Source organism: Triturus cristatus, chromosome 5_1 (assembly GCF_964204655.1).
Source record: "Triturus cristatus chromosome 5_1, aTriCri1.1, whole genome shotgun sequence".
Lineage (NCBI taxonomy): Eukaryota > Metazoa > Chordata > Amphibia > Caudata > Salamandridae > Triturus > Triturus cristatus.
Window position 1 is genome coordinate 247624531 of NC_140587.1, and position 27822 is coordinate 247652352.

Sequence of the window (27822 nt, forward strand, 5' to 3'; positions counted from 1 at the left end):
AGTGTTTCTCATCTGTTTGCACTCTTCTCGTGCAAGATTGTTTGGATGAAGGGTCCTTAGGTGTATCATCATATGCTGTGCCGCACGAGTATTTTTTGTTAGGTTCTCCTCGTAACAGAACTCTTTGGCAAATCTTGCGAGTGACGAAGGTGGCATTGGTCTTTGTTTGCTCCTTGGAAAAAGTAAAACATTTCCTCACCACTGAAGAAAAACGTTGTTGTGTGGTGCCTTCTGCAAAATATTTTCTTCAGATTCTGTAAATATTTTAAAGCGGCAACATTTACAGTTTTTGTAAGTTAAACGTATAAAATTTTGTTAGCTGTATGCATTTTATATATTCGTGATTTGTTTCTTGTGGTATTTTGTTGAGAATACCATGTTGTTGTTTTTTTTAACAATCTTTCTTATTTTCCAGGTCTGTCGTCGACATCCATTGTCCCCACAGTAGTGTTCCGCCTTGTTGTTTTTTATTATTGTTGTTACATTTTGTTTATTAGTTTATTGTTCATATATATGTTAATAAAAAAATAAAGTTTGAAAATAGTTTTGTCGTTTCTATATTTATTATTATATAAAATAAAGTTTGAAAAAACAATTAATAACAATTTTGGTTGTTCTCTTAACTGCTGTGTGACTCTTTCTTGTTCTTATTACTGTTATTTGATGGAGTCCACCATGGTGTTAAATTTTGGGGCACTTATCGCTGGAATACTGGTGATATCTGCAGTTTGCACCAAACTTCTGAATAGTGTGTTAGATTTATCTCAACTTTACTTCCGTTAAAGTGCTGATAATGAAATGGAGAGCAGCCGATCCCGTGCAAAAAGACACGAGGTGCACCTTTCCGATTTATTCTAAATACTAAAATCCTGTATTGAATTGCACTGAGGTATTGGTTGCACTTACAGTGTACACACAAAATCTATTAAGAAATCTCATTGTCTTTATATTGATTGGGAATAGTGCGTCAGGTGCTGGATCTTGATGAGATACACTGCTCAGTTCATATATTGTTCTGCACACGAAAAAAATCACATCACAACTTTCACACCAATTGCAATGCGAAACAAATTCCGGCGATAAGACAAGTTAGCACCAGGGATTGTACACCTGCTTTCTGCTGGTGTTAAGCAGGACAACTACCTGCACCATGAAAGGGAACACAGCCAAGAGCCACACCAGAACACCCACAGGTACCATAGAGTCAATGAGCATGATACAGGGATACCCATGAGGGCCAGAAGACTCATCTCAACAACTCCAGGACCGCCAATGCCCCCCAAACCCACATCTTAGTAAGTGTGTCCCTGTGGTCATTGTCTTAGCATGATAGGCACGAGCCCTGCAACATCACAGTGTGCTGTCACCTCAGCGTTGGCAGTGAGCCTGGATGTGTAGCTATGCACGCATCCTCCTGCATGCACAACTGGCGTGTGCTGGTCTGGGGTTCACAGGTCAGTGCAGGGGTGTGCCTATCTGGCAAGGGGAACGGGGTGTCTCGGACATGTCCGTGTACAGGAAGTGCGGTAAGTGTGTCTCTGTGTTCTGGTGTGGCCTGCTACAAGAGCCGCAGCAGTTGATGTTGTAAACTGGCATGCACCACCTCCAAACGGCACTGTGATGTTGTAGTTGGAATGTAGCAGGACATGCGCAAATAGGCATTACAATGGTGTGCCGTACGAGTGCACGAGATACAACAGCGCACCGTACAAAAGTGTGGGGGCTCGTGGGAGGGAGGTGCAGCCATTTGGCAACATAACACACAGTGAACTCAACCATGTGCCACATGCTGGGCATCTCATCCATGATGACCATGGTCGCAGACATGCCACAACACCAACGACTGGCCTTTGTACACATCCTGTATGAATGCAGCGTGGTTTTCACTTCTATGCTCGTTCAGTGGTGTGATGTTGGCGGGTTGTGTGACTTGTGCGGCTTGTTGGTGTGTTTCATTTTGGCCATTGTTAGTCTATATGTGTGTTGTACTTAATTGTGCATGTGTGCCATTCTGCCCATCTCCCCCCACTCCCCACTTCTTCCTCTTCCTAGTACTGTTGTGTCTATAATTTTGTTGCTGCACACATACATACATGTAAAGAATAAATTAGATTAGTTCCTTGATTCTTTTAGGTTTCAAAACTTCTCTATTGGTTTCTTTTTAATTTTCCATATGAACCGTTTTTTTTAATATTCAACAACACATAGATGTCAGAAGTGCAACGTATTCTATCAACACTTTCTAGAACATTCTACAACACGTGCAGGTTAAAAGTTCATAAATTTTTTAAAACTTAACGATATTTTTTTGTCACATTTTCTTGAATATTTAACGACACGTGCAGGTTAAAAGTTGACGATTGTTTTAAGTTCGAACAGTGCCTTCCAAATGCAAGTAGCAGGTGTGGTTGATCTGAGCAAATTTTATCCTTTGATATGTACTCCACGTTGAAACTGCTTTTTCTTAACCAATCACAAAGATGCTTTTCCACAAAACTAATGTGCACCCTACTTTTAAAAAAGAATGCTTTTCATGATATCTTCAGAGATAAGTTATAGATAGGAATTAGCATTTAAAAAACCTTTGAAATTCACTGAAAAAACCATAGGTTTCATGCACGTTATAGTTAGGAATTGGCATTTAAAAAACCTTTGAAATTCACTGAAAAAACCATAGGTTTCAGTGGCGTTATAGTTAGGAATTGGCATTTAAAAAACATTAGAAATTCACTGAAAAAACCATAGGTTTCAGGGGCGTTATAGTTAGCTGGACATTTCCCTCGTACAAACCCTAGAAATTCCCCTGTTATAGTTAGTTCAGCTAACTATAACTCGCGCCCCCGCAATGCACTGCTGATGACGTCATATATTACATCACTCATGACATGGTCAGTGACATCACTCATGACATCACTGATAACATCTCAAATGACATCAATGATGACATCACTGATGACGTCATCTATGTGATAAATTAGTACACCTTCTCACACCATATAACTTTTGATACACCAACTCAAAATTTCAGACGGCCATTTTGAAGACCATAGATACTCCAATACCAATAACTACATACCCACTCATTGACTCTTAGATCTACATGCATCTCCACTCACTCATTTGTACAGTCACTCATACTTACAGTCACTCTGCATTTATACACCTATATAGACACACACACACACCGCCAATCATCCATTGAGGTACTGACACATCTAGTCAGTCATGCAAATAATTAATCACAGTAAAATTTACTCACCTATACAGTTAAAAACACTCAAGTTCACTTACTCATAAAAATACTAACAAATTCTGTGTCTTCCTGCAGAAAAACAAACAGCACATGACACAAATATCCTTGCACTATGGCGCATACAGCCACTCCCAAAATCACACACTCTCACATATAGATAGTTATATACTCTTACACACATATACACTGCGTTTCACATATGTAGTTACTGACACATGTACAACTGAGATATACATTCAATCACTAACACACCCATACATACACTCACCCAACCATACAGTCCATCACAGATGCACTCTTAAAACCATTCACCCACTGAATCACCCACTCACACATCTAGTCACAGAGTCACACACACCCTACCCACACAAACACTCAGACACCCATACAGATACTCAGACAACTAATCAATAACCCATATAGACACTCATATAGCTATTCACAAAACCATGCAGCCACTTATACACCAACACACAGACACATACAGACATTCACACAGTTTAGTCACTAGTCTGCAGTAAGATACATTTAATGACTCACTTATAGAGTCCGTTACACACTTAGAAAATCATCCATTCACACACTTGTACACCCAATTATTTTTCAACAGGCCTTTCCCTATATATATTAAACATATTAAAACTGTTCAGAAACACATACTCAATGGATGATGTTATCAGTGATGTCATCAGTGATGTCATTTGAGATGTCATCAGTGATGTCATCAGTGATGTCACTGACCATGTCATGAGTGATGTAATATGTGACGTCATCAGCAGTGCATTGCGGGGGCGTGAGTTATAGTTAGCTGAACTAACTATAACAGGGGAATTTCTAGGGTTTTGTACGAGGGAAATGTCCAGCTAACTATAACGCCCCTGAAACCTATGGTTTTTTCAGTGAATATATATATATCTGTGCGCTTGCCAGCTTTTCTATTTCATGGATGAAAAAAGGCAAGAGTGGACCCGTATTCTTTTAGAGTGATTTATTAAGCAATCACCATGTCGCCATGACGCGTTTCGGCCGGTAGAGACGGCCTTGATCACATGACAACGCATGGGCGGCATCACCTCCATTTAAAGTGCAAATGCAGCAGCAATAGATATAGTAAACATACTACACATTTGAATTTTACATAAGTTTCAGCAAAATGGTAAAATCATGTTTAAAATGTGTGTATGATTTGACAATTTTCCATAAAAACCAGTAAAAACAAATCACTGTAAAATACAGAAAAGTGCTTGTAAGAACCTGCTAGATAATTATCAGGAGTTGTAATGAATACGGAGATATATTATAGTCAAAATTACTGATATGTACCCCATCAAGACTGGTTTCCTTTTTTATCCTGGTTTAATCCTAAAATCCAGCTGCCATATTTGAAAAAAATAATAAAGTGTATAGTAAATTGACCCCCATCTTCCTAATGTGTGAGACCCATATTGTTAAAGTTATGTGCAAAAAGTGCATAAGATAAATATAAAGTGCAAAGTGATTCATATGTGCAAAGAGAGTTTTAGCAGCATGACAAATTTGAACAGCATAGTAGGTGTTGGCGAATGCATGTTACCTAAAAATCACCTGATATAATGTGAATCACAGTCAGTATAAAGAGCAAAGGAGAATACATCAGTAAGTTAGTCAAAGAGATGAAAATAGGCTGATTCCCACATAATGATTTTCACAATATAAATATATAATAAAATAATTTCAACCTAAAATCTCAATAAATTAACTAAAACCTCCTGTTATTGCTCTCAAACAGCATAGCATTATAATCTAAGAAAAAGCAGTGCATGATTTTGAGATACAACCAAATTGTCAATATGTGCCTATAAAATCAAAAGTATATAAACATACAAGCTTCTTGGAGACTTGTGCTGTATCGGCTAGCAAAAAATGTTACCTAGTAACTTTCCCATAAATAAGCAGGTCAGCAACCATATACTCAATAATACTGCGTAATCACCTAAATAAATAAATAAATATGCAATAAATATTAGATAAATATGTAAACTCATTACAATAACTCAACATTAGATGATATCAAAGGTATGTATACAAATCCTCACTGGTGTTAAGACCCTTGGGCTGCTTGGTGTCTAGTTCTAAAATAGATCTTGTCTCCAAGCGCCGCAGTCTGGCTTCTCTATTGCCCCCTCTTTTGTTGAAAGGCACTGTGTCTAGTACATAATATTTTAAATGTTTCAGGCTACTGTGGTGGTTTTCTTTAAAATGCCTGGCTACTGGATAGCTGGGATCTTGATTTACAATAGCTCGTGTATGTTGCAGGATTCTTTTATGCACTGGTAGTTTCGTGCTGCCTATATATATAAGATTACAACTGCATATCAGTGCATAAACGGCAAATTCGGTTTTACAGGACAGATATTTTGATATAGTATGTAACTTGGGGCTAAAGGCCGTTTGGTAAGTCTTGGTATTAACACCAAACTGGCATGCTTTGCAATTTGCGCATTTATAGAAACCTGTTCTTGGGGCCAGCTACATACTTGAATCCATATCTTCTGGGTTGTTTTTCATTAATGCATTACCCATAGATGCTGTTCTTCTGAAAGTTATGGATGGTTTTGTGAGCATGGCTCTTCCTATGACAGGGTCTCCCATTATAATAGGCCAATTGCGTCTTATTATCGCCCTTATCTGTCCTTCCTGCCTATTGTATCCCAGTATCAGCCTGGTCGGTTCCTTGGGGATAATACCCGATGCTGCACTAGATTTGGATTTATATGGAAGTAAATCCTGCCTTGCTCTAGCTCTGGATTTGGATATTGCAGCTTCTATAGTATGATTCTTGTACCCTCGCTGTAAGAATCTATTTTTGCATTGTTGTTGTTTCTCATGCATATCTTGTTCCTCACTACAAATTCTCTTAATTCGCAGCATCTCCCCATAGGGGATGCTGTTTATTAAGTGAGGAGGATGGGCACCAGTTGCATGCAATACCGAATTTCCCGCTGTGGGTTTTCTGAAAAGTGTAGTTGCCAGACCCTTGTGGGAGATGTAAACCTTGGTATCTAAGAATGTGATTGTTTCACCACTCATGTCATATGTAAACTTCAGATTAAAGTTGTTTATGTTAATCTCAGTAATAAACTCTTGTGCACTTTGTATTGAATCTTTCCAAACAACAAAGAGATCATCAATAAATCGTAACCAAGCCACTACCTTATTGGAGAAAATATCTGCAAATTATTTCATGAGGACCAGCTCCTCCCACCATCCCATAAAGAGACAGGCGTAACTGGGGGAGAAGCTGGCCCCCATTGCCACACCTTGTATTTGTTGGTAGACCTGATTCTTATATAAAAACAAGTTATTCTCCAAACAAAATGTCAATAGATCTATTAACATCTGATTGTGTTTAGCATATTTGATGGGTCGACTTGCCAAGAAGTATTCCACTGCTTTGACTCCATCATGGTTGGGTATGCAAGTGTATAGGGCTGTTGCGTCTAAGGCTATAAGGCAATAGTCCTCCTGCCATCTGAATTTTTTCTATTTTTCTGATGAAGTCACTTGTGTCTTGCACGTAAGAGTTAAGGTTTTTCACATGATATTGCAGAAAAGAGTCAATGTATATAGACATGTTCTCTAATGGTCCATCGCAGGCTGAGATTATGGGCCTGCCTGGCGGTTTCTCCATTGATTTGTGTACCTTAGGAACAAAGTACAGTATAGGAATAGTTGGATTTTCTTTCTTGAGATATTTGAATTTCTGTAAGTTCAATAGGCCCATACTCTTCCATGCCAACAATTTCCCAAAGAACATATCTTGTACTTGTTTGAACTTTTGCATCGTGCTTTTGCGGTAACACTCCACATCACTCAATTGTTTTGTTGCTTCCTCTGAGTAATCTTTTAATGACCACAGCACCACATTTCCCCCTTTATCTGCATTTCTCACTACAACCTGTTGATTTTTATTTATTTTCTCCATCAGTTGATGATATTTTCGCTCTTGATTATTGATTGGTGTATTATTTTTACTGGTCTCCATGTAAAGATGTTTTAATTCTGCCACTATTTGCTCATTAAATATGTCAATAGCATCACAAGGCATAATGGGTATGAATTTAAACTTTTCTTTAAAACTTGTGTTAGGCTTAACACATGTTTCAAAACTCGGTGATAGTAAATCCTGGGATCTCAGTTCCGGGTTTTCCCCACCACCTGTTTCACATCCGTCTCGTATCTCACATTCTTGACCCAGATTATACAAGACTTTGAGTGTTCCCAAATCAGCCACATTAAAACTACTTTCCTCAATCTCTTTAATATGAGGGCATTTGATTCTTGAGACATATTTTGAGCGCTAGGCTTCATGAGATGGTATTTTTGAAGTTTGAGTTTTCTAACAAACTTATAGATGTCCGCACTTGTGTTTGTGTAATCAAAGTTTGAAGAGGGGCAATATGATAGGCCCAGTGAGAGGATATGTTGTTCAGAGGGGTCCAGGTGTATATCGGTGAGATTGATGATGGTGTTATTGGTAATGTCTGTCCTTTACATTTCTGTAATCCCTGGGTTATATTGATCTGGAGATATTATTACTTCCTCCATTGACCCCGTCCTCACACTTGTTTTGTATTTGCATTGTTTCCACCTTTCTTTGGCAGCCCTCCTTCGTTGCCGCCTACTTTTTGTCCTTCGTTTTTTGACATTGTGGTGGCCCGGGGTCTGAGAGTTTCCCTGCGGCTTCTTCTGAGGCAGTCTAATTTTTCCCCCAAGGACGGTTTGACTGCCCCTGGGACTAGTCTGCCCCTCATATTTTCTGCCTCAGTGTCGCTTTCAATGGCGGAGCTCAGATCAGATGCTGAAGTTGATAATGCGCCCCCCTGATCCTCATTATGTTCTTGTTGCAGTCTGTTGCCTCTTATTGTTTTGGTTCTGTACACGTCATATTTCCGTGCAAAAGTGAATATCTGTCCGTTAGCATAATCGTCTTTGTCTCTTTGAAACTTGTAGATTTTTCTTTGTTTGATTTTATCTTCTTCTTTATTGAGCCTGATTGACATCTCCTCATGATATTTCCTTCTTAATTGTGTGTCTCCTTGTTGCTCAATTTCTGCACTGAGTACTTCGATTTTTCTCTGTAACTCTAACCTGTCCACCAACGCATACTTTACAAGTATTACCACTAAACTGCGGGAGGAGTCCAGGTTGCACTCAGCCCACTCAGCCATCATGCGTGGGTTAGGAGTATAATAACTGGGGGCTAGCATGATTCTCAGCCCCCTCGGTATTCTGCCAGCATCCAAATATTTTTGGAGAGACTTTGCCTCCCACCACTTAGCAGTTTCTTGTTTCATAAGTTTCTCTAGTGCGCGGTAATTATCTTTTAGTCCTTTAGCTGCCGTTGTTGTTTCGCCGCCCCCCTGTTCATTACTTTGCTGCCTCTGAGGAGGATTATCCATAAACATCTCCTCCGCTGCAGACTCTCGGTCTCTAAGCGCTGCGGCAGACATGGTGATTGCTGAAAATTAGTGCTATGATTAATTGCTATACTCGCGGTCCCAAACGTTAATGTCCCTGGGACCAGCAGTTAAGCAAAAGCCCCCCCGCCTGTGCCTTGCTGTTACGCTATAATTGAAAGGAAATACCTTGTTCGTCGGGCGTCTTGCTATGGACAACTTCTAACGCTGTTGCTGAGCAGCTCGGCCGAGCGGCTACCGGCGTGTCCAAAGATTGCACCAAGATCGTAGACACCTTCTGGCTGGTTTACTCCTTTCGTCTGTTGTCTGCGTAAGCACAGGGAGCTTCGTAGATTTCCGACCCGGAAGTAAGCAAACAACCTTCCGAACCTCCCGCGGTACGACGCCACTCGCCGAAGCTGACAGCACCGTTACTGGGGTATTCAAAAGGCAGAGACCGCCAACCACGGAGCCAACTTGAGGAGAGGGGGTCCACAATACCGGAGGAGGTCAGTCCGGTCGTAATATCTGTGCGCTTGCCCGCTTTTCTATTTCATGGATGAATATATATATTCACTGAAAAAAACATCGGTTTCAGGTATGTTATAGTTAGAAATTAGCATTTAAAAAACCTTAGAAATTCACTGAAAAAAACATAGGTTTCAGGGACGTTATAGTTAGTTGGACATTTCACTCTTATAAAACCGGAGCAATTCGGCTGTTATAGTTAGTTGAGCTAACTATAACTCGCGCCCCCGCAATGCACTGCTGATGACGTCACATATTAAATCACTCATGACATGCTCAGTAACATCACTGATGACATCACTGGTGACATCGGCGATTTTTGAGTTAGAGGTCCTGATTGCGGACTTCAGTTATGCAGCACAAGGATATTTGGCTGTTACATTTCATATACTGAAGAAGTCTAAATTTTGGAATCTTATAATATCGTATAAAGGAACCTATCTACACTACTTTCAAGGGTACAGAAGACAGCTTTTCGTCTTTTTCCTTGATATTGACTTTGTCAAGTGGCCCTGATGAAGTCCTGGGCCGATAGCCTTAGGGACGAAACACGTGTTGGCTTGGCTTGAAGGCACTAGCTTGAACTATATGTACAAGAACAAGAAACACATGAGACAAGACTGAATTAAAGAAGAAGAAACAAACATAGAACGGACATTTGTTTTTTACTTGTCCTCTGATACAAGAACTGCTTTGCTCGGTTTACCTCTCTCTAATGAACTGTGAAGTGGGTTCTGCCCATATTTTACGACGTTGGGTGGTCATCGTAAGGTTGACCTTGAAGCAGCAGCTCTATTAGGATATTTATTCTTACTACAATATCACTTCCCTGCGCAAAGATCCCCAACCACCTTTCCTTGTTTGCTTGTTGTACCTCGCATACTGTCTTGCGATTATAACAGCTCATATCTCTTACACGAGAACCAAGACTGTTCAATAAATCCTTTTATTGAAACGCCCGTCTATCTATTTCTGTGTAACTCTAAAGAAACTAAGCATGCACGATTGATTGAGTGAAACTGTTATCTGTTGTTTCCACGATTCTGAGACATGTTCCGATTCTAAGGGAAACAAAGTTGTCATGTTTATGCGGTTGCCAGAAACTACTCTAGTGGCCTCCGAGTTAGCTGGCATACAAATTAATTAAGTTTAATGTACTCGATAGAGGCATACTGACCTCAGTTCTATGCCACAACTATAGTGTATATTATTCCAATGCCCAGAGCCTATAAGGGAAATAGGAACTACACTACAGGCTGAGCGTGAGGTTGCAGGAGCCCTGGTGGAAGAGGTCACTACCTCTAACTCGGATACTAGTATGGGGGATATAGTTGAAGAGACCCCTCAACCTGAGGACCCCATAATGGATAAAGGAACAGTGGGTCATATGTGTCTGATGCTGCTCACTGCTGGGGGGGGGGGGGGAGGTTGTACACCTGACCCCGGTGTTGGAGTGCCAGGGCGGTTGGCCCATGGTGGAGTGCTGATGGCCGGAATTCAGGTCATGTATGATGTGAATGGAATGAGCTCTGACTTATATGACTTGGACGGGTACCTCGCTCTCCTCATCTACCTCTTTTCATTGTTTTATTCCCCTTTATCACTTTTCCTTCTCACCTTTCCTCTTCTCTTTTCTTCCTGCTTAGCCGTTCTGTGATTTGTGGATTTGTTATGTGAAAGGGCATGCTTGGTTTATGATTGAGTGTGTGGTTGTGTGCGTGTAGTGGCTAAGGGTGAGAGGGTGCAACCGGGGCACACCATAGTGTGACCGCCACTGGTGCATCTCCTCAGCCTGGCACTGTGTTTTTCTGAGGCTGACTGTGTTATATGCGAGAGGGGGTTTGATGCTGCAACACATGGCTCACTAGTTGCTTATGTGGTGGCTGGGATTGATTGTCACTCGATTGGATCTTGTACATTATACATCCTCTGTTATTTTTGGGTGTGAAGAAATAACGGTTGTGCACTATTTGGTGTTGGGGATGGGGTGTGCTCTGTGGGACACGATGATGATTGGGGAGGCACAAATTGTTATTGCTGTGTTTACCCGGAGGGTGGGGGGTTTCACTTATTGTTATTGTGGGTTTTGTTGGCAGCGACGATGGTGGGGCAGCTGGCAGACGGAGCCGAGATGGCTTGTGGCTGAGAGATGGGTCAATTTAAATTGGTGATGTGGAATGTGTGGGGCTCAACTATTTTGTGACATGTTTAAGAATACAGACCTATCTCCGTAGACCGGGAGTGCACGTGCATTATTGCAAGAGACACACGTACCATACCCTGAAACTCAAAAGTTACTCATAAAATGGGGGGTAGATGTTTGCGGAAACTTTTCCTACATATGCCCCGGGGAGTGGCGATTTGGGTAGCCCTGCAGGTCCTGTTTCGACTACATCATTATACGGCGGATGTAGAGGGAAGGTATGTAGTGGTGCATGGATCATTAGATGGGATGGAGATATGCTTGTTGAAAGTTTATCTTCCGAATGTGGATGATGGTGAGTTTTATCTGGCACTGGAGCAATTAATGCTTCCATATGTGGGAGTGCCACTAATATAGGCAGGAGCCTTTAACTGCGTGCTTAAAGGGAGCTTAGATAGACAACCTCTGAAGCTACATACTAATCCCAAAACGATGACCGATGTGCGGGAGGTGATGGACCGGCTGCGCTGCATCGACATCTGCTGCGAGACGCACCATGGAGTGCAGGGATATACATGCTATAAGCCTACACAAATGTCTCTAGTAGGCTTGTTCGCTTCCTGCTATCAGGTGAGGCCGCTGTGGCTGCTGTGCAAACGTTAGCATTGGGACGCTTTTTGTCGGACCATGCTCTGTTACTGCTAGAATGCAGGGTGAGTAGAGGCAGGCCGAGAGTTCCCTTGTGGTGCCTACATCCCGAGGCCCTTAGAGACACCATGTTCCGAGAGGAGCTTTGGGAGGCAGTTGTCGGATATTTCAAAACCAATTGGTAATCTATCACTAGCAGGAGTTTGGAGTGGGACTCGCTAAAGATGGTGACACAACTTGAATGGCTGTCTAGAGTTGGGGGTACAAGGAGACGGCTGGAAAGGGAGCTTGCTGAGGATGCCTTGGCCGGGTTGCAGCATGGGAAGCACGCTACGGAGCCGTGAGGTGAGGCACTTCTACAGGCCCAGCGTCAAGTCGGGGAAATTTGGGATAGATTGCATTGCCTCATTAGACGCAAATATCGCCAGCTGTTACACAGGGAAGGCAATAAGTTGGGAAGACTACTGCCATGATTATTAAAGCGAGAACTCCCACTCCAGCTCATACTGACAGTCAGACACCATGATGGGACTGAGGCCATCACACAGGCTGGTGTTAACTCTTTATTGCGGGATCACTTAGCCGCGATATAAAGGGAAGGCTCAACCCTCGACCTGACTCAGATTGAAGGGTTTCTGGGTGACCTTCTGCTCATCCATCTTACTGTATCGCAGACGGGCTAACTTGACAGGCCCTTAGACTTGAGGAGCTACAGGAAGCAACACATAATATGGCACGATTTAAGACACCAGGACCAGACGGTCTCCCTGTTGAGTTATTTCAGGAGTTTGCCAACCTCCTACTCCCCCGTTCACTGGAGACCTTACAAGAGGCCAAGAGATTGTGGTTTTTACCATCATCCAGAGGAAGGCACAGATTGTTATGCTCTCTAAGCCAGGTAGGGACACACATGATCCTGGCTCCTAAAGGCCTTTATCAGTGCTGGGGTTGGATGCCAAATTGCTGACCAAGGTTTTGGCGACACGTCTGGGTAAGGTAGTCGTAACACAACTGGTCCACAAGGACCCGTGTGGGATCATGCCTGACAGGGGACACATATGAATATACGGCGACTCTCACATGTGCTGCATTCGGTGGCAGATGGTGGGGTTCGGGCAGCAGTGGTCGCCCTAGACATTGAAAAAGCGATCGACACCTTGTGAAGGGAATATTTGTGGGAGGTGCTGAGGAGGATGGGTCTGATCCAGGAGTTTATACCTTGGGTCCGTCTCCTGTCCTGATGGCCCGTGTCCGCAATGGCAGCCTGATATCTGAAGGTTTCCATATTGAGAGAGGTACGAGACAAGGCTACCTGTTGTCTCTACTCCTTTTGACCTTGGCATTGGAGCCACTGGTGATCAGGTTGCGGCAAGATATGGCCCAAAAGGGTATCGCCGTAGATGACCATACCCATGTAGTCTCCTTCTATGCGGACAACGTGCTGTTGTAACTTTGTCACTGGAAGGGAGTGGTGCCTGCACTCCTGGATGTGCTAGCCCATTCGGAATGGCTTTGGGACTCCATGTTAATTGCTAGAAGTCAGTTATATTCCCACTGGCTGCCCTGGCACGAGGGGATGCTGCAGACCTTCCTGATGTGGGGCTTCGATGGGAGCATGACCATTTTCACTATTTGGGTGTACAAGTGGCTCACACACCAGAGGCCCAGTATGCCCTGAGTATGGGGGCAGTCATCACAGGCCTGGAGGTGTCTATCCAGTTTTGGAACCGCCTGCCCCTTTCGATCATGGGACGAGTAGCCTTGGCAAGGATGGTTATGCTTCCCTGTTGCCTTTATGCCCTCCAGAACTTTTTCTGTATCCCAAAATCTGCCTTCTATACCTTAAATAGTCTCCTGATCTCCTTGGTGTGGGTCGGGAAGCACAGCAGGATGAAACTGGGGGTGCTTAAATTGTATATGGACTCGAGGGGGCGGTATGAGGACCTGGGTCTTCCTGACTTTACTCTCTATTATCTTGCAGGCTGCTACAATATGCAGCGCAGTGGGTCCCAGTGTAGAGAAGGTGCTGTTGGCGGACTGGGGTGTGGAGACAGAACTCCCGAGGTACCCTTATGATGGGCTCATGGACTACCTTGGATTGCCCGTTTGTGGTCGGTCAGATCGCAGAGGCCTGGAAACGGGCAGTTATCCTGGTCGTGCGTAGGGCCCCATATACTCGGTCGTTCGCCCTTCAATGGATTAAGGGTTTCTATTAATTACAGACTGTCATGAATCTCATGAGGTGGTATGACGGGGGGAGCACGATAGCTAGGGACCTGTAGCTCAATGGGACTTCCTTAATTTTGACGATGCAAAGGAGTGTTTTCAAGTGCTGAATGGCCATTTCTTACAACACACGAAAATATCTTGTGGAGCTCGCGTTCCCGGATGAGCTAGAGTATACACAGACCTTGGCACTGCTGCTTAACCCAGGCTCCTATATGGGATTAATCTACAGCATATACAAGGCTCTGAAGGCGAATCGCCAGATCGATGTGAAAAAAATCCAAGGCAGATGGATGGCTGACTTATTGTCACTGGTCACAGAGGGCGAATGGAAACCGACGTTCGCACAGGTCCGGGAGGTGGCTAGCACCACATTCTTTAAGCTATCTGTTATTTAATTTACATCACATGTATCGAATGCCCCAGAGAGTGTCACGGTTTGATGTGGTGTGCCCTTCAACATGCCCCCGGTGTGGTGTAGGACCTGAGGCTTTTTTACATATGACCTGGGATTGTGCTTGGCTTTAGAAATATTGGCAGGTGGTGCTACGCATGCTGCGAGAGGTCACAGGTGAAGGTATTGAGGGATCAGTCAAACATTGCCTCTTAAGCATGCTCCCGATACCCACTCGGATGCAACATAAATTTGCTCTCCTGGGACTCGTACTGTCTAAATGCCACATTGCCATGCACTGAACTCACCCTTTAGCCCACCCTCCCCGGGTAGATAAGTGGAGGGTGGACCTGCATGAGTGGGACGTAGCTAAGGAGCGCCGACTGCGCTAGTTTGCATGGATGAGAATACGGAGCATGACATGGAGATGTGGGGAAGTATGTTGGAGGGCCTGTTGGCGGATGATGGACCAAGCGAGGAGGATGTGGCCTCTTTGCAGACGATGGCCCTCGATGCTTGTGCGATGATCTTGGAGGATTATCCCCTGACTGGCTGATTGAGTTGGTGTGCAGTCTTTGGCAGCAATATGTACGCTGAAGACTGGGCAGACTGCGGGTTGGGCCATGTCCTGAAGTGTAGGTCTGGGAGGAAGGACATGGGACAATTCTCCAAATGCCCCCAATTGTTACATTGAAATAGCGGAATTGTGGGCCTAATTTAGTAGATTGAGCCACTCTTGACTGATACTCTGTGCGCATCCGGCTTTGACCCTGCTTAGATGAGATGATGCTCTGCCTCTCCCCCCTCCCGTTCAATTGGGGGGCTTCATACGCTCACATAATTGTTCCCTACCATTTGATTGAGGATTCTTTTAGGTAATACCACACGACTGCCTGGCGCTGGCAAGTTATTATTATAGTTTTTAATTGTTAGTTTTGTTTTTGTACATGATTAATATCTATGGGAGGGGTAATTGTTTATTTGTACATGATTAATTAACATCTTTACAAATATCGTGTAACATTGAGAAAATGAAAATAAAAGAAAAATTGTTTAAAAGTCATTAATGCATTACTTTAAAAAAAGATTATTTAAGATCAGTTGGAAAAGGTTTTTTAGTTGTCATCAAGTCTCTTTAGTCTTTTTCCTGTTAGATCAAAAAACTTTACAACCTGGCAGTTCAGTTTGATATATTTCGGGTTAAAACACAGTTTTACAGCTTGTCTACAAGTCCGTGTGCCATACTGCTTGAAGAATGGACATAGTAGGTGCCGCCTTAAATCATTCAGCTTGATGCAAATGCAGATTACATGGACAATGTCCTCCTTGCCGCTTTTGCACAGTCGGCACTGCTCTAAGGAGTTCTTCCTCTCCCAAGGTGGCAGATGTGGGAGTATAGGAATTACTCCAAGACGTAGTTTCAGGAACCTTTCTTTAATTTTTATTTTCACGCCAGTGCTAAGGTATACTTGTGGTTGTACTGGCCCATAGTCACCCAGCGTTGTCCAGCCATGCGCTCTTTTCGCTAGATCATTCTTGTCTTCAATTGCTGAAATGATTTGCGCAGATTTTTTTGTGATTTTTTTGAAAGAAAGGTGGTCTGTTGGAGTTTCCCATAAGTCAGTCAGGCGCAAGGCTTGAAGAGATTCGAGTAGATAGTCTCTAGCCAGAGATTTTTGATGTCGAAGTAGCTCCCCCCATACATTAGAGCTTAAGGTGCCAGTCTCAGCAGTGCGAATCTTGTGCCAAGTCCCTACGTACGCCCACCGCCTTCCTATTGTCTGTTTGATTATACCAAATTCCAACCGAATCTGGTCAGGAGAAACATATTTGGGGAGATTGAAAATGGCCCTGTATGCTTTGGCTATAACTGTGTCCAGTAGGACGGCGTCCTTCCCATATAGAGATTTGCTCCCGTAAGTGATGGTCGGCTGTAATTTTGCGCGTGGTATTTGAAGGAGAGGTTGAAATGTTAGGTCGGGAAGTTTGGCCTTTAGTGATTTGATGGCCAGGTGGATCGTAGTCGCCTTCCCTCGTAGGGATTCAAGTTGTGGCTTAGACGTGTTTTTTGCGTCCAAGGTTACTCCCAGATATTTATAAGTAGTTACCAGATCTATTTTCTCTCCGTTCAGATACCAACGAACTTCCCTTTTTTTTACTGTGGTTCACAGCCATGGCCTTGGTCTTTTTAAAGTTTATTTGAAGGGCGTTTCTTCCAGAAAAGGTATATGCAACGTTCAGGAGATGTTGAAGGCCCATTGGGGTTCGACTTATTAACACTAAGTCGTCTGCATATAATAAGATGGAAAGGGTAATTGACCCCAGTTTAGGCACATGGTTGGATGATTTATCTAGTTCCCCCGGTAGGTCAGCTAGAAAAAGATTGAATAAGAAGGGAGCCAGTACACACCCTTGTTTTAATCCTTTCGTTGTCTTGATAGGTTTCGAAAGGTGTGTTCCTGTTCAAAGTTTAATTTTGATCCATGTATTGGAATGAAGTAGTATTAGAACGTCTAAAAGATGTTTCGGTATTCCCCAATGACTTAATTTTTGCCAAAGTTTGTTGCGATCTATATGATCGAATGCAGCTGTGTAGTCGATGAACGCGAGATATAAGGGTGACTTGGTCTCTTTGATTTGTCCCATCAACAGGGACAATGCCATGATGTTGGTTGTGGTACCTTGGCCTCTGCAGAATCCTGTTTGAGTGATCGGGATAATGGATTTTTCAGCTGCCCATGTTGTTAACTCTTCCAGATTTATGCCTGCAAAGTATTTAGCCTCTACATCTAATAATGCAATTAGCCGGTAATTGTTTGGATGCTTCTTACTGCCGTGCTTATAAATCGGGTTAATTACTGACCCATGCCAGGACTCCGGAAGTATATGGGTGTAAATTAGAGTCTTGAATAGGGATGCCAATGAATTACTCCAGAATTCCACATCTTCCTTGTACAACATGGGAGGAATGCCTTTTGGGCCCGGTGTTCCCGCAGGTCGCCCTCTTGTTATTTGTTGTTTTACGTCGGCTGGGATAATTAGGTTTTGCCATTGCTCGACACATGTCAAAACTTCTGCCGCTGGTACTGGTTTATCAAGTTTCGGTGAGATCATAGGCCCATTCTCATACTTTTCCTGGATCCTTGTAGGTGCATGACTAGTTTCTATGCCTTCAATTTTTGGCCATATGATTTCGGCACGTGGTTTGTGTGCTACAGCGCCCTCTATGTTATCCTCATTGCTAAAATGTTTTGACAGGTATTTTGTCCAAACCTCCTCTGATACGTGGGAGTTTTGACCCCGATGGTCTGGGTTATTTTTTTTTTTAACCATTTGCCAGAACTTCGAGCTATTTTTCTGCTTCCCTTCGTAATGGAGCTTTGCCCATAGTTCTTCATTCTGTCCCTTCCTTTTTTCCCATTTCATCCGTTTTAGGTATTTTTTTGCTGTCTGTAGGATTGTACGCAAGCTGCAATTTTTTTGATCCTTTCGCAGCAGCCTTAATGTTTGATTTATTGGCCGTTTTTGAGTCTTCATTTCCAGAGTCACTAGATTTTTATTTGGAGCCCCCTTCCCCTGACATAACAGATTTGGCGAGTTTTTTATCAGCTTCTGACTAATTTTTGTAATGAAGCTTTGCCAGCTATCCGACGATTTGCGTGAAGGATTGACTGTTTGAATAAAAAGATTTTTAGCTATCGTGCTTACTGACCCGATGTTATCAATGTTGCATCGTAGCCGCCGTAGATTAGACGTGACTTCCGAGCAAGGGCCTTTATACGATTCTTTTTCTAGTTGTGAGTTAACTCTTATTGTGGTTTCTAAGGGTAGATGATCACTGTGGTCACTCGTCCCTATTCTGAACTTTTTAGTCCAGCTGAACATATTTAAATATATAAACATGTAATCAAGGTGGGAAGTTTGTTTATTAGAGTGAAAGGTTGCAACTGGTGGGTCGTCATCGACATAACGCCCATTGAAGGCCCTTAGGTTAAGGTGTTCCAAATTTTGAAGTACATTTTTGGAGTTCTTAGTTAATTTGCTATTTTTTATCAGGCCTTGTGTGGGTACGCCCCATTCAAATCTCGAATAAGGTCATCATCTTCGTCCTCGCTGATGAGAGGCATGTTGAAGTCCCCCACCATGATGATTAAGTCGGAGTCCTGTTCTTCCCTTATCTTCTCCAAGGCTGCTCCCAGATCTTTTGCAGCCTTTTGCTTTTGTTTTGGATGTATGTATGTGTTAATTATAATGACTTCTTGAGGCAGGTTCTGCAACCAAAGTGAAATCTTTACCACCTGTATTGCACTCGGGGGAGGTATGTGAGAATCTATTTCTTTAATTTCGCCTATTGTTTGTATGGAGGCGAAAAGCATCAGTCCACCTGACCTCCGTCCAAAGATGGACTTGTTATTGGCCGGGATGCAACATGATGCAAACCCTAACAGTTCAAATGCTTTTTCTTCCCAAGTTTCTTGAAGCAATAGAAGATCAAATCTGTTCAGATATTGAAGGAATTCCGGGTCATTGCTTTTGCTGGCTAAGCCATTGATGTTCCATGAGCAGATTCTAATTTCCCTGATCTTGTTTGAGGGATTAGCTGATTCTTGCCCTTTTTATCAAGTTGCGCCAGTCGTTGTGCTAATTGTGTGTTGGATTGACTTCCAATTTTGGTTACGGTCCTGTGAAAAGTAACTACCATAGTGTTGATTTGGTCCTGTTTGTGGTTTTCTATTATCTTTGGAGAATGCCCTCGGGGAATTACTCCTGGCACCCCTTAGAACTGAATTGACATTTCTGGGGGCAAAAGACCTATTAGGTGATAAAAAGGGTGTTGGATAGCGGGGGAGCTGTTCTAGTCTCAGCTCTATCCCCCATTGTTGGAATGTTGCTTCTTCTTCCATGATTTTACTTGCTATTTCAGCGGAGTTCCAGGTTTCTTTCGTTATTTCCGGGCGATGGGGCTCAGTATTTGGTTGGAACTCTATTTGTGCAAGTTCTGGAGAACTAATGTTTTCTAGGGTAGTGACTGAATGCAAAAGTCTTAAGATATTACCCCTATTCAATATGTCATCCCTGCCTCGGGAAGTATATTCGGGAATAAAGAGGATTGATGCCTGACTATGCAAATGGTGAGATGCTGTTGGATTTACTGGGAGTCCCACATTGTCTTGTTGAATTAGTTGGGGGGAACGTGCTGAACGTGTGGTGTCTAAATAGTTTAGTTGCTCCATTGGAATGTTATCTGTCTTTTGGGGCCTTGTGCTGCTGTTTGCGTTCCTTTTTGGATAATGCGGTAGCTCTGCTTTGATGACTACAGCATTTTCTGTGCTTTTTGTTATTTGAGTGTGTTCAACAGATGTTAACTCGTCTTGTGAGAGTTGTGTACCGCTTGATTTGATTTGAGGACCTTCCTGTTCAAGTTCTTTGAGATCGAGTTCCTGAGTCGAACTGATTATCTGTTTGTCGCAGAGTTCTGAAAATGGTGAGGAGGTGCTACCTGTGGTCTTATACAAGGATGATAATTGTTTTCGTCCGCGAGTCACTTCTGAAGCGGGAGGATACAATTGTGTCTCTTTGTAATGCCTTCCGTGCATTGACAACCTATTCCTTCCTTTCCTTTTTTTCTTTCTGCAGGTTTTATTCAAAATTTGGTTGTTTGTTGGAGTTGAATTATCTATGAGTGTGGAGACAATCGTAGGGACAATATCCAACGGGTCAAAAGAAGGTGTTTGTTTTGGGCGTGAATTGGTTGTTAAGCTCTGCTCGGCAGACGGCTCGGTCTCTCGGCTTGTGTGTATCAATAAGGACTCTGGCGGTGGGTCCGAAGTTTGTAGGATCGGGGTTTGTAAAGTTGTCAGTTTCAGATCATTTATCAGATCTCCCAGCATTGCTGGTAACGATGATAATTTGTCTAAAATCGGGGTCATAAGTTTGTAATTCTTGAGCATTTATTTGGGACTCATAGACGGCGTCTTGTCCTCTTTTTATGAGGCCATTTAATTCTAAAATCTTCCGGTCTATTCCTGAAATTGTGTCCGCCATTGTCTGCAAAACTATGAGTTGCAAGTCCATTTTTGGGGATTGAAATTCTAGGGCCGTGGTCGAATGCTGCAGAGTTTTCAAGATTGTTGCCCATATTGCATCGTGGCCCAGATTGTCGATATTATTGGTTTTGTTCAATCTTGGTGATGCGTCGATGTGTGGGCTGCATCCAGCTGATTTCTGATTATAGGTTGCAACTAGTTCCTCCCATTCCTGCGCTGCTATGGAGGATACGTCGTTGTTTGTATAGTTATCTATAGGTTGAAAGTCATTGTACTGTAGTAAAGTGCAGCGTTGTGGTGAAGTATGTATTACTGATCTATCATTTGATACAGTTTTTCCAATGTTGTTATTTAAATTTGTTTGGGATGTCTGGTTTTGGATCAAGGAGAGGTTAACCGATTGATGGTACTGGGTTCCGTTTCCTTGTTTAATTGTTTTGGCTTGCTGCAATATTTGCATCTCTTCAAAGTCCTGAATTACCTTCTTTGATTTCTTTAATTTTGGCGAACTACTTAGTAGTTGGAGACAGTGTAGATCTTCCCTTTCCTCCTCTTTATGAATCTGGATCTCAAAATCCTTGTTCTCAACCTGGCTTACTGGGTATTGATGTTGGTGGATTACTGCCTCTATGGATTCAACTTTCTTTAATAAACTCCAATTTTTAATAACGGATTTATTGGTCAGCTCTTTCCCCGTGTTTATATAATTGGAGATTGCTTGGACTGCCAGGGTTGCTAAGTGGGTAAGTGAGTCCACTTTCCTGTTATATTCCTTTAGTGGAATTGGTGCTGATCTTGCTTCAGATACCTCAATATTGGATATGTTGAAGGGTCCAGCTTGCCTGGACGGGCTGTTGGGTGGCTATCAACGTTTTTTATATAGCTATGATTATGTTCACTTGGTAGGAGCGGTGCGTGGAGGCCCTTGATGCTCCCTGTTTTAGAAAAAATTGCTGATCCAGGATCTTTTAAGAAAGAAAACTTCGTATATATCTTCGGTTGGTAAAAACGTATCTTTTTCTTCACTGGCGTTCCATCAATGGTTATAAGGTTGTCTGAAACCGTTGACGGTGTTTTTAATGCCCAGGGCAGAAGCCCCTGGGATAGTTCCTGTGATTGCTGCAATCGTTGAGCAGCTGTCTCTAGGCAGGGTGATACGATGGATGCATTATCGTTGTCGTGGCACTTTATGTTTGAGGGTTTGTTTAAATCCGAAGTGAGGGTTAGGTCATGACTAGTTCTTGGTTCTTTGTGAATGACTAACATCGTATCTTCTCTGGTTTCCACAGGTTGACTTTCTCCGTTTTTATTGGAGCTTAAATGTATTGGTGAAGATATTGACTCTAATTTCCTTTTCCGGGGTTTGGATATAGAGTTGATTTTGGAATTTGATTTTGTATTAGATGAATTGGAAAGTGGTTGCCTCACTCTGCCCGATCTCATTGCTTTTTATTATTTTCCGTTTCAGGGGACTTAAGGGAAGTGGGTGAGGCACAGTAATACACGATGATGTGATTAACTAAGTATACAACAGAGATTTGCTGCGGTTTGAAGCAATTTCCAGCGGTTTTCCACAATTTTCGATAATATAACTCCCTGTTGGGTTGTGCCCCCCTTTATCCTTTGTGGCTTATTGTGTTTTTTTTCCAGTAATCGCAATGATAACTACAAATTACTGCGAGCGTTGCTGGCGTTGGGGATAAGAAGAGCGAAGAGGAGCTGGGTAACGAGCGGTGCTCACGGAGGGGACCTCGGACTGACTGGGCCTATCCAAGCCGCCTTCCAGTCAACCCGCCGGGCTCTTACTTTGCAGCTACCTCTAATGGCAGCCGCGCTCGTGCGTCGTTCTCTGCTTTGCCCCCAGCAGCTCTACACAACCTCGCCTCGCCTCACCTCGTTCAATTGGGAGCCAGGCGGGTAACTCCCACCCTTCCCGGGGGGATAGTGCAGACAGTAGTAGTGGGCGGTAGTTAGCTAGTCCCCCCTGAAGCGGGGTGGGAGCAAGACCGGGGCTGAGGAAAGTGTGGCCCCCCCGGTGATTTCCTCTCGGGTCAGGTCAGCAGAGCTGGGTTTTGGGTCCGGGCCACTGTAGTCCGTGAGTCCCCGGATGATCTGGCTGGACCTCTAAACAGTCTAAACAGTCTAATCAGACAGCCACTGCTCCAAGCCCCCGGCCTCACCTCTCAGTGCTATGTTGCTACTGCTTGGCTTCACTGTCCGGATTCACTGTACCGCCTTTCTCCACTGCTGCACAGCGTTTCTTTACTGCTCAACGTTTTCTCCGCTGTCCCGGCTCCCCGGGGGCAGTCGCTCCTGCTGCACAGCCCGCCTGGAGGAAACACCAGTCAGCGCCACGGTTGAGCCCGCGGATAATCCTGAGACTTACTAGACTGGACTGCCGTGGCTCGGCTCGGGTCGGGTCAGGTTTCCAGCCGATGTACAAGTTTCTGCAGCTCCTGTAGTTTGCGGATCGTGGCTCCCGCGGGTCCTGCTGCTCTTGCGACTCCTCCTCCTCCTTGCATCGGCAGCGTTGGACAGATGGCAAGATCTGGAAACTGGACTATGATTAATATCTATGGGAGTTGTCCTATGTGTCGTGCACGATGATGTATGGCCTGCCGTGATGCTTGGGAGCCGAGCACATGGGCGAACATTGAGGCCGCAGTGCTCTCCTGTGCTACTTACTTGATATGTAAGGTAATCTGTGATTCATTTTTCATTGCTTTGCGACCCAATGGGACAACATGTAATGTGATATTTGTGTGGTATTAAATAAAAGAGAAGTAGCAAAAAAAAAAAAATGGAGGAAGATGAGAGGGATTTGCTTAGGCACAGGCCCTAGGCACTGTGTGGCCACATTAGCAAATAAAGACTGTTACACCAAGTGCCTGTGCGTCAAGGGTATGGGAAGGGATGCTGCACCAAGAGTATATGTGCTTAGAATACTTAAAGTGAGGTTGCACACTTCTCCCTCTGCTGAGGCTACCAGCAAGTGCTTGTATCTGCTACATCTGTGTATTCCTCAACTATACAAAATACAGAACATCATACTCCACAAACTTTTGTTATGGAGATTTTATTTTATTTTGTTGGACCTGTCTGCCTTTGGGTGACCTTCCCCCAGACCTTTTGCTTACACCTCCATTTTTGTTGTTCTTGTTGGCTTTAATACTCTGTGCACTTTACCCCTACTGACCAATGCTGAAGTGCATGTGCTCACTCTCTAAAACATGGTAACTGGCTGAGACCCAACTAGCACCTTTAATTTACTTTTAAGTCCCTAGGAAAGTGGTACTACTTGTAACCAGGGCCTGTAAATTAAATACTACCTGTGGGCCTGCAGCACTTATTGTGCCACCTACTCAAGTAGACTTTTAAACACATCTCAATCCTGCCATTGTGTGCAGTTTTAAACTACTATTTCAACCTGCCAAAGTAAACCTTTTGCCAGGCCTAAACCTTCCTTTTTAATACATATAAGTCACCCCTAGGGTAAACCCTAAATTGCCCATACGACAGGGTGCAGTGTATTTAAAATGTTTAGCATGTACTTTTAACTTTTACATGTTCTGGAAGTGAGAAACTCTTCAATTTGTTTATCACTACCTCATAGCCTACCTCTCCCGTAGGATAAAATTGGGTTACCTTATTACATTTAATAGGTGAAACTTTCAAATGGACAAGTAGGAATGTTGAGTTTGGTGTCTAAACTATTTTAATTTAAAATCCTCTTTAATGGTAAAGTCAGATTTTAAATCATGATTCTGAAAATGCCACTTTTGAAAGTTGGCAATTTCCTGCCCCACCCATTTGGTGCCTGCAGCCTATATCCTGCGTCACATGATTAGGTGTAGCTGGCAGGTGCGCTTTTTGTATTAGCCCCAGACAGTGAGACAAATGGGGAATAGGATTGGCCGTCTATAACTTGATAGCGAGGATGAGCTGTCATCTACCACACTTGCACATCTCAAAGGATCTACCTCTGCACACTCACAAAGGATTTCACTGTAGTCTTTTGTACCACCAAGCAAGCAGGGGCCAGGGCAAGGAGGAAGTAGATTTAAAACACATTTGGAGGTAGAAGCCTCCTACTTCAAAGCTGGCACCAAGTATAAATATTTGGACCCTCTGACCCAACTGTTCATTACACCTCTGGACCTGTGAAAGACTCAGAAGGACTGCTGTGCTGCTCTGCTGCAAGAAGGAATGCTACTCTGCTGCCTGAGTTAAAAGGACTAGACCTGCATCTTGAACCCCAGAACCAACACAGTGACTCGAGAGGTTAGTTGGCTGGCCTCCTGATCAAAACCTGAGGAACAGAAAAGGCTACAACCACCAATCTGCTGTGAGTCTTGCCCCCTAAGTGGTGCCAACCCTGTCCTGGACCTTTGAAAGTGGACCTGGAAGTGCTCTGCCAGCCCAGCTATGTTCTTTTAGGCAGAACTGCTACAGATCGACGCATCTCCTCGCAGCTCTGCAGTGGAACCACCAATACGCATCTCCCACGCAGGACTTCACATCGAATCGCAGCCGCTGCTTCTCAGAACCGCTGCCATGCGACACATTCCCAACACAGGACTTTGCTTCGCAAACCTTCATCAGTGGCACCCTTGACAATGAGGCAGGAACTCGCATTGCAAGCCTTGTCAACAGCTTCATCGGAACTGCCACTGCACGATGCATCTTCGAAGTAGGATCCTGCATTGCAGCCCACAGCTTCTTGCGCACCGCCACTACACAATGCATGGTCGACACGAGATCTCGCAATCCTCCGTAACCATGATTTAAGATACTTTATTCTGTGGGCCTAACTTGCTCCCTGTACATGTCACATGCTCCATCGCAGTCGGCCTGAACTTTCAATGTATTACTGTGTGGGTGCTGCATAAGTACTTTACACATTGCCTCTAAGTTAAGCTTGACTGTTTATGTGCGAGCAAAGCACAGGGTTAAGCATAGGTTAATTTAGGGTGTCCTTGTGAGTTCACCCTGCCAGGAATTGTAGTTGCTGCCTTAGTAGTGTTTCAGCCCACTCATCCAGTAACCCAATTTCCTACATATTAGTTTGCTTTGCTGACGTTGCATTTGCTTGGTGGTATTTTTAGTAGCCACAGCAGTATGAGTTTCTTAGGTCTTTTAAATGTTGTATTCTACTAGTCCGCTTCTTATTCAAAACATGAAACTAGAACTTAGTTGCAGAAGCGACAACTACCAAGCGCTGTCCACAGTGAGTTTACTTGCATTTTCTATCTTTTTCGCATGCCATGCCTTCAATGGATATTGTTGTTAATATATATTATCTTTGCTATCATTTGCTAGGACAAGAGTTATTCCTGCCCCATTTGTGAGAAATCATTTTCAGATGATCGCCTGATAAGATCCCACATCAAGGCAAACCATCCTGGTGAGGAAAAAAAAGTATTGTTTAAAATATACATTATATTCCAGGTTTTATCTCTGTGGTTCACTGTCTTTGTTAAACAAAATTATTCTGTGTATGTCATCACATTTGTTTTTTATATAACTTGATCTTTATTCAGTAATTTATTGTACCACAAACAATGCCGCTGTCATGATTCTAGCCCAATGCTGCCAGCTGAAATGAAACATACATATTACAGTTTGATTGTAGTAAAAACTGATCCTCCAGATGAAAGCATCTTGACCGATCATTGATGGGACTGCTATTTGAAGCCTTTAATTGACCCCGCTCTATCCACAAGGGAAGGCATCTATGATGCCCAGCTGCGATGACTGAAGTATCCCAGTCTGTTTTGTGGTATTAACACCATAAAGGGATAAGTTGGATGAAGGGGGGTGGAGACTGAAGCGGACACCAAAGATATGGAAGATATGTGCGGGATTGGCCAAAGGTTGGCCCTGGGTAGCATCCATAATCATGGTGAAAGGTGCATGTGGACCTCCCAAATGGTAGAAAGTCATGGTTGTCTAAATAAAATGGATGACCTATCATATATTTTCTAATTCATATGGTCCTGCATGGGGTCGGCAATGTGGGGCATGGAGTAAATATCTTCTATTGAAGGCAGACACCTGTGTTTCGTATAGACTTCATGTCATAAAGATCTAAACTGCAATTGATCCAAGAGTTAAAAATATGTGTGAAAGACAAATCTCTAAATGGGGAGGTGATACAGTCTATGACCCTTCTCTTGCGTTTTCTTCCTTTTTGAGACTCTGTACAAAGACCGCAGCTGCCTTCACATGGGTAAAGGTCCAAAGAATGGAGCCTTAATAAAGAAGTGCAAAGAAAGGAGCCTTAGTCCTCATAATTCACTGCTTTTTTTGTGAATTTTTAATTCTTTGCATTCTTGAGGTTGTCAAGTCGCACAAATCTGAAAGTAGGAGGATACTAGATCCCTGATGATCAGCTTTTTCTTTGCAGCACCTGTCCTTAAAATAATATTCCGGGTTCCAGTATGAAAAGTCTGAGATAATCACATCTCTTTTTTCCTCATTCTTTTCAGATCCCCTTTCCGGAAGCCAAATTACTTTAATTTGTTTGGGACACTTTAAATCTAGGGATCACCTATTTAGTAATAAAAGAAATTGAATTTAGATATTAGGTCAGACTTCTCATCCATCACAGGCCTTTCAAGTACCCTAATGATTCTAGCTCTTTAGAGATTTTCCTGTCACTCATATTCCTGCATATCCCTTCTCCTGGCTCCAGCCCTGAAGGAAGGCATCCGTAGCTGTTGCCCATGGTTCCAGGTTCCAGCTTCCAGCGGAAGTACCTTTGTATCCGGTAATGCAACCGTGATGCAAATAGATCCACTGATTATTTATCTCATGTCTGGTTGAGTCGTTGGAAGGTATCCGGGTCCAGTTTCCAGAGACTTGCTCTTCTCCAGAAAGTATTCTGCTTTCACTGCTTCTTGATGCTCCAGGTAGAAGTGCAAGAAATCTTTGGCTATCTCTGTGAGAATTTTTGACTTTGCTCTTCACAGGTGTTTTATATATCTCACGGTCGATGTGTTGACTATCTTGAGGGTGAAACAACACTCTGTGGTCTCAGAAGAGGCTAAATTCTCCAATTTTGGATCCACTTTAATGAGAAGTGAAGCATAGCATTCCTTGGAGATAGCACAGTTAGCGTTCCCCAGGAAAATTATGGCTCGATT

The 27822-nt window shown here is 43.2% G+C and overlaps 1 protein-coding gene across 4 annotated transcripts in view; it reads left to right on the forward strand.

The window, feature by feature from the left end:
• Positions 1-27822, forward strand: part of ZFAT (zinc finger and AT-hook domain containing) — a 1096910-nt gene that overhangs the window by 637834 nt on the left and 431254 nt on the right. For all 4 annotated transcript variants that reach the window (XM_085604879.1, XM_085604878.1, XM_085604880.1 and 1 more), the window contains one exon: positions 25997-26081. In XM_085604879.1, the coding sequence (XP_085461005.1) occupies positions 25997-26081 (85 nt within the window). The remainder of the gene's footprint in view (positions 1-25996; positions 26082-27822) is intronic.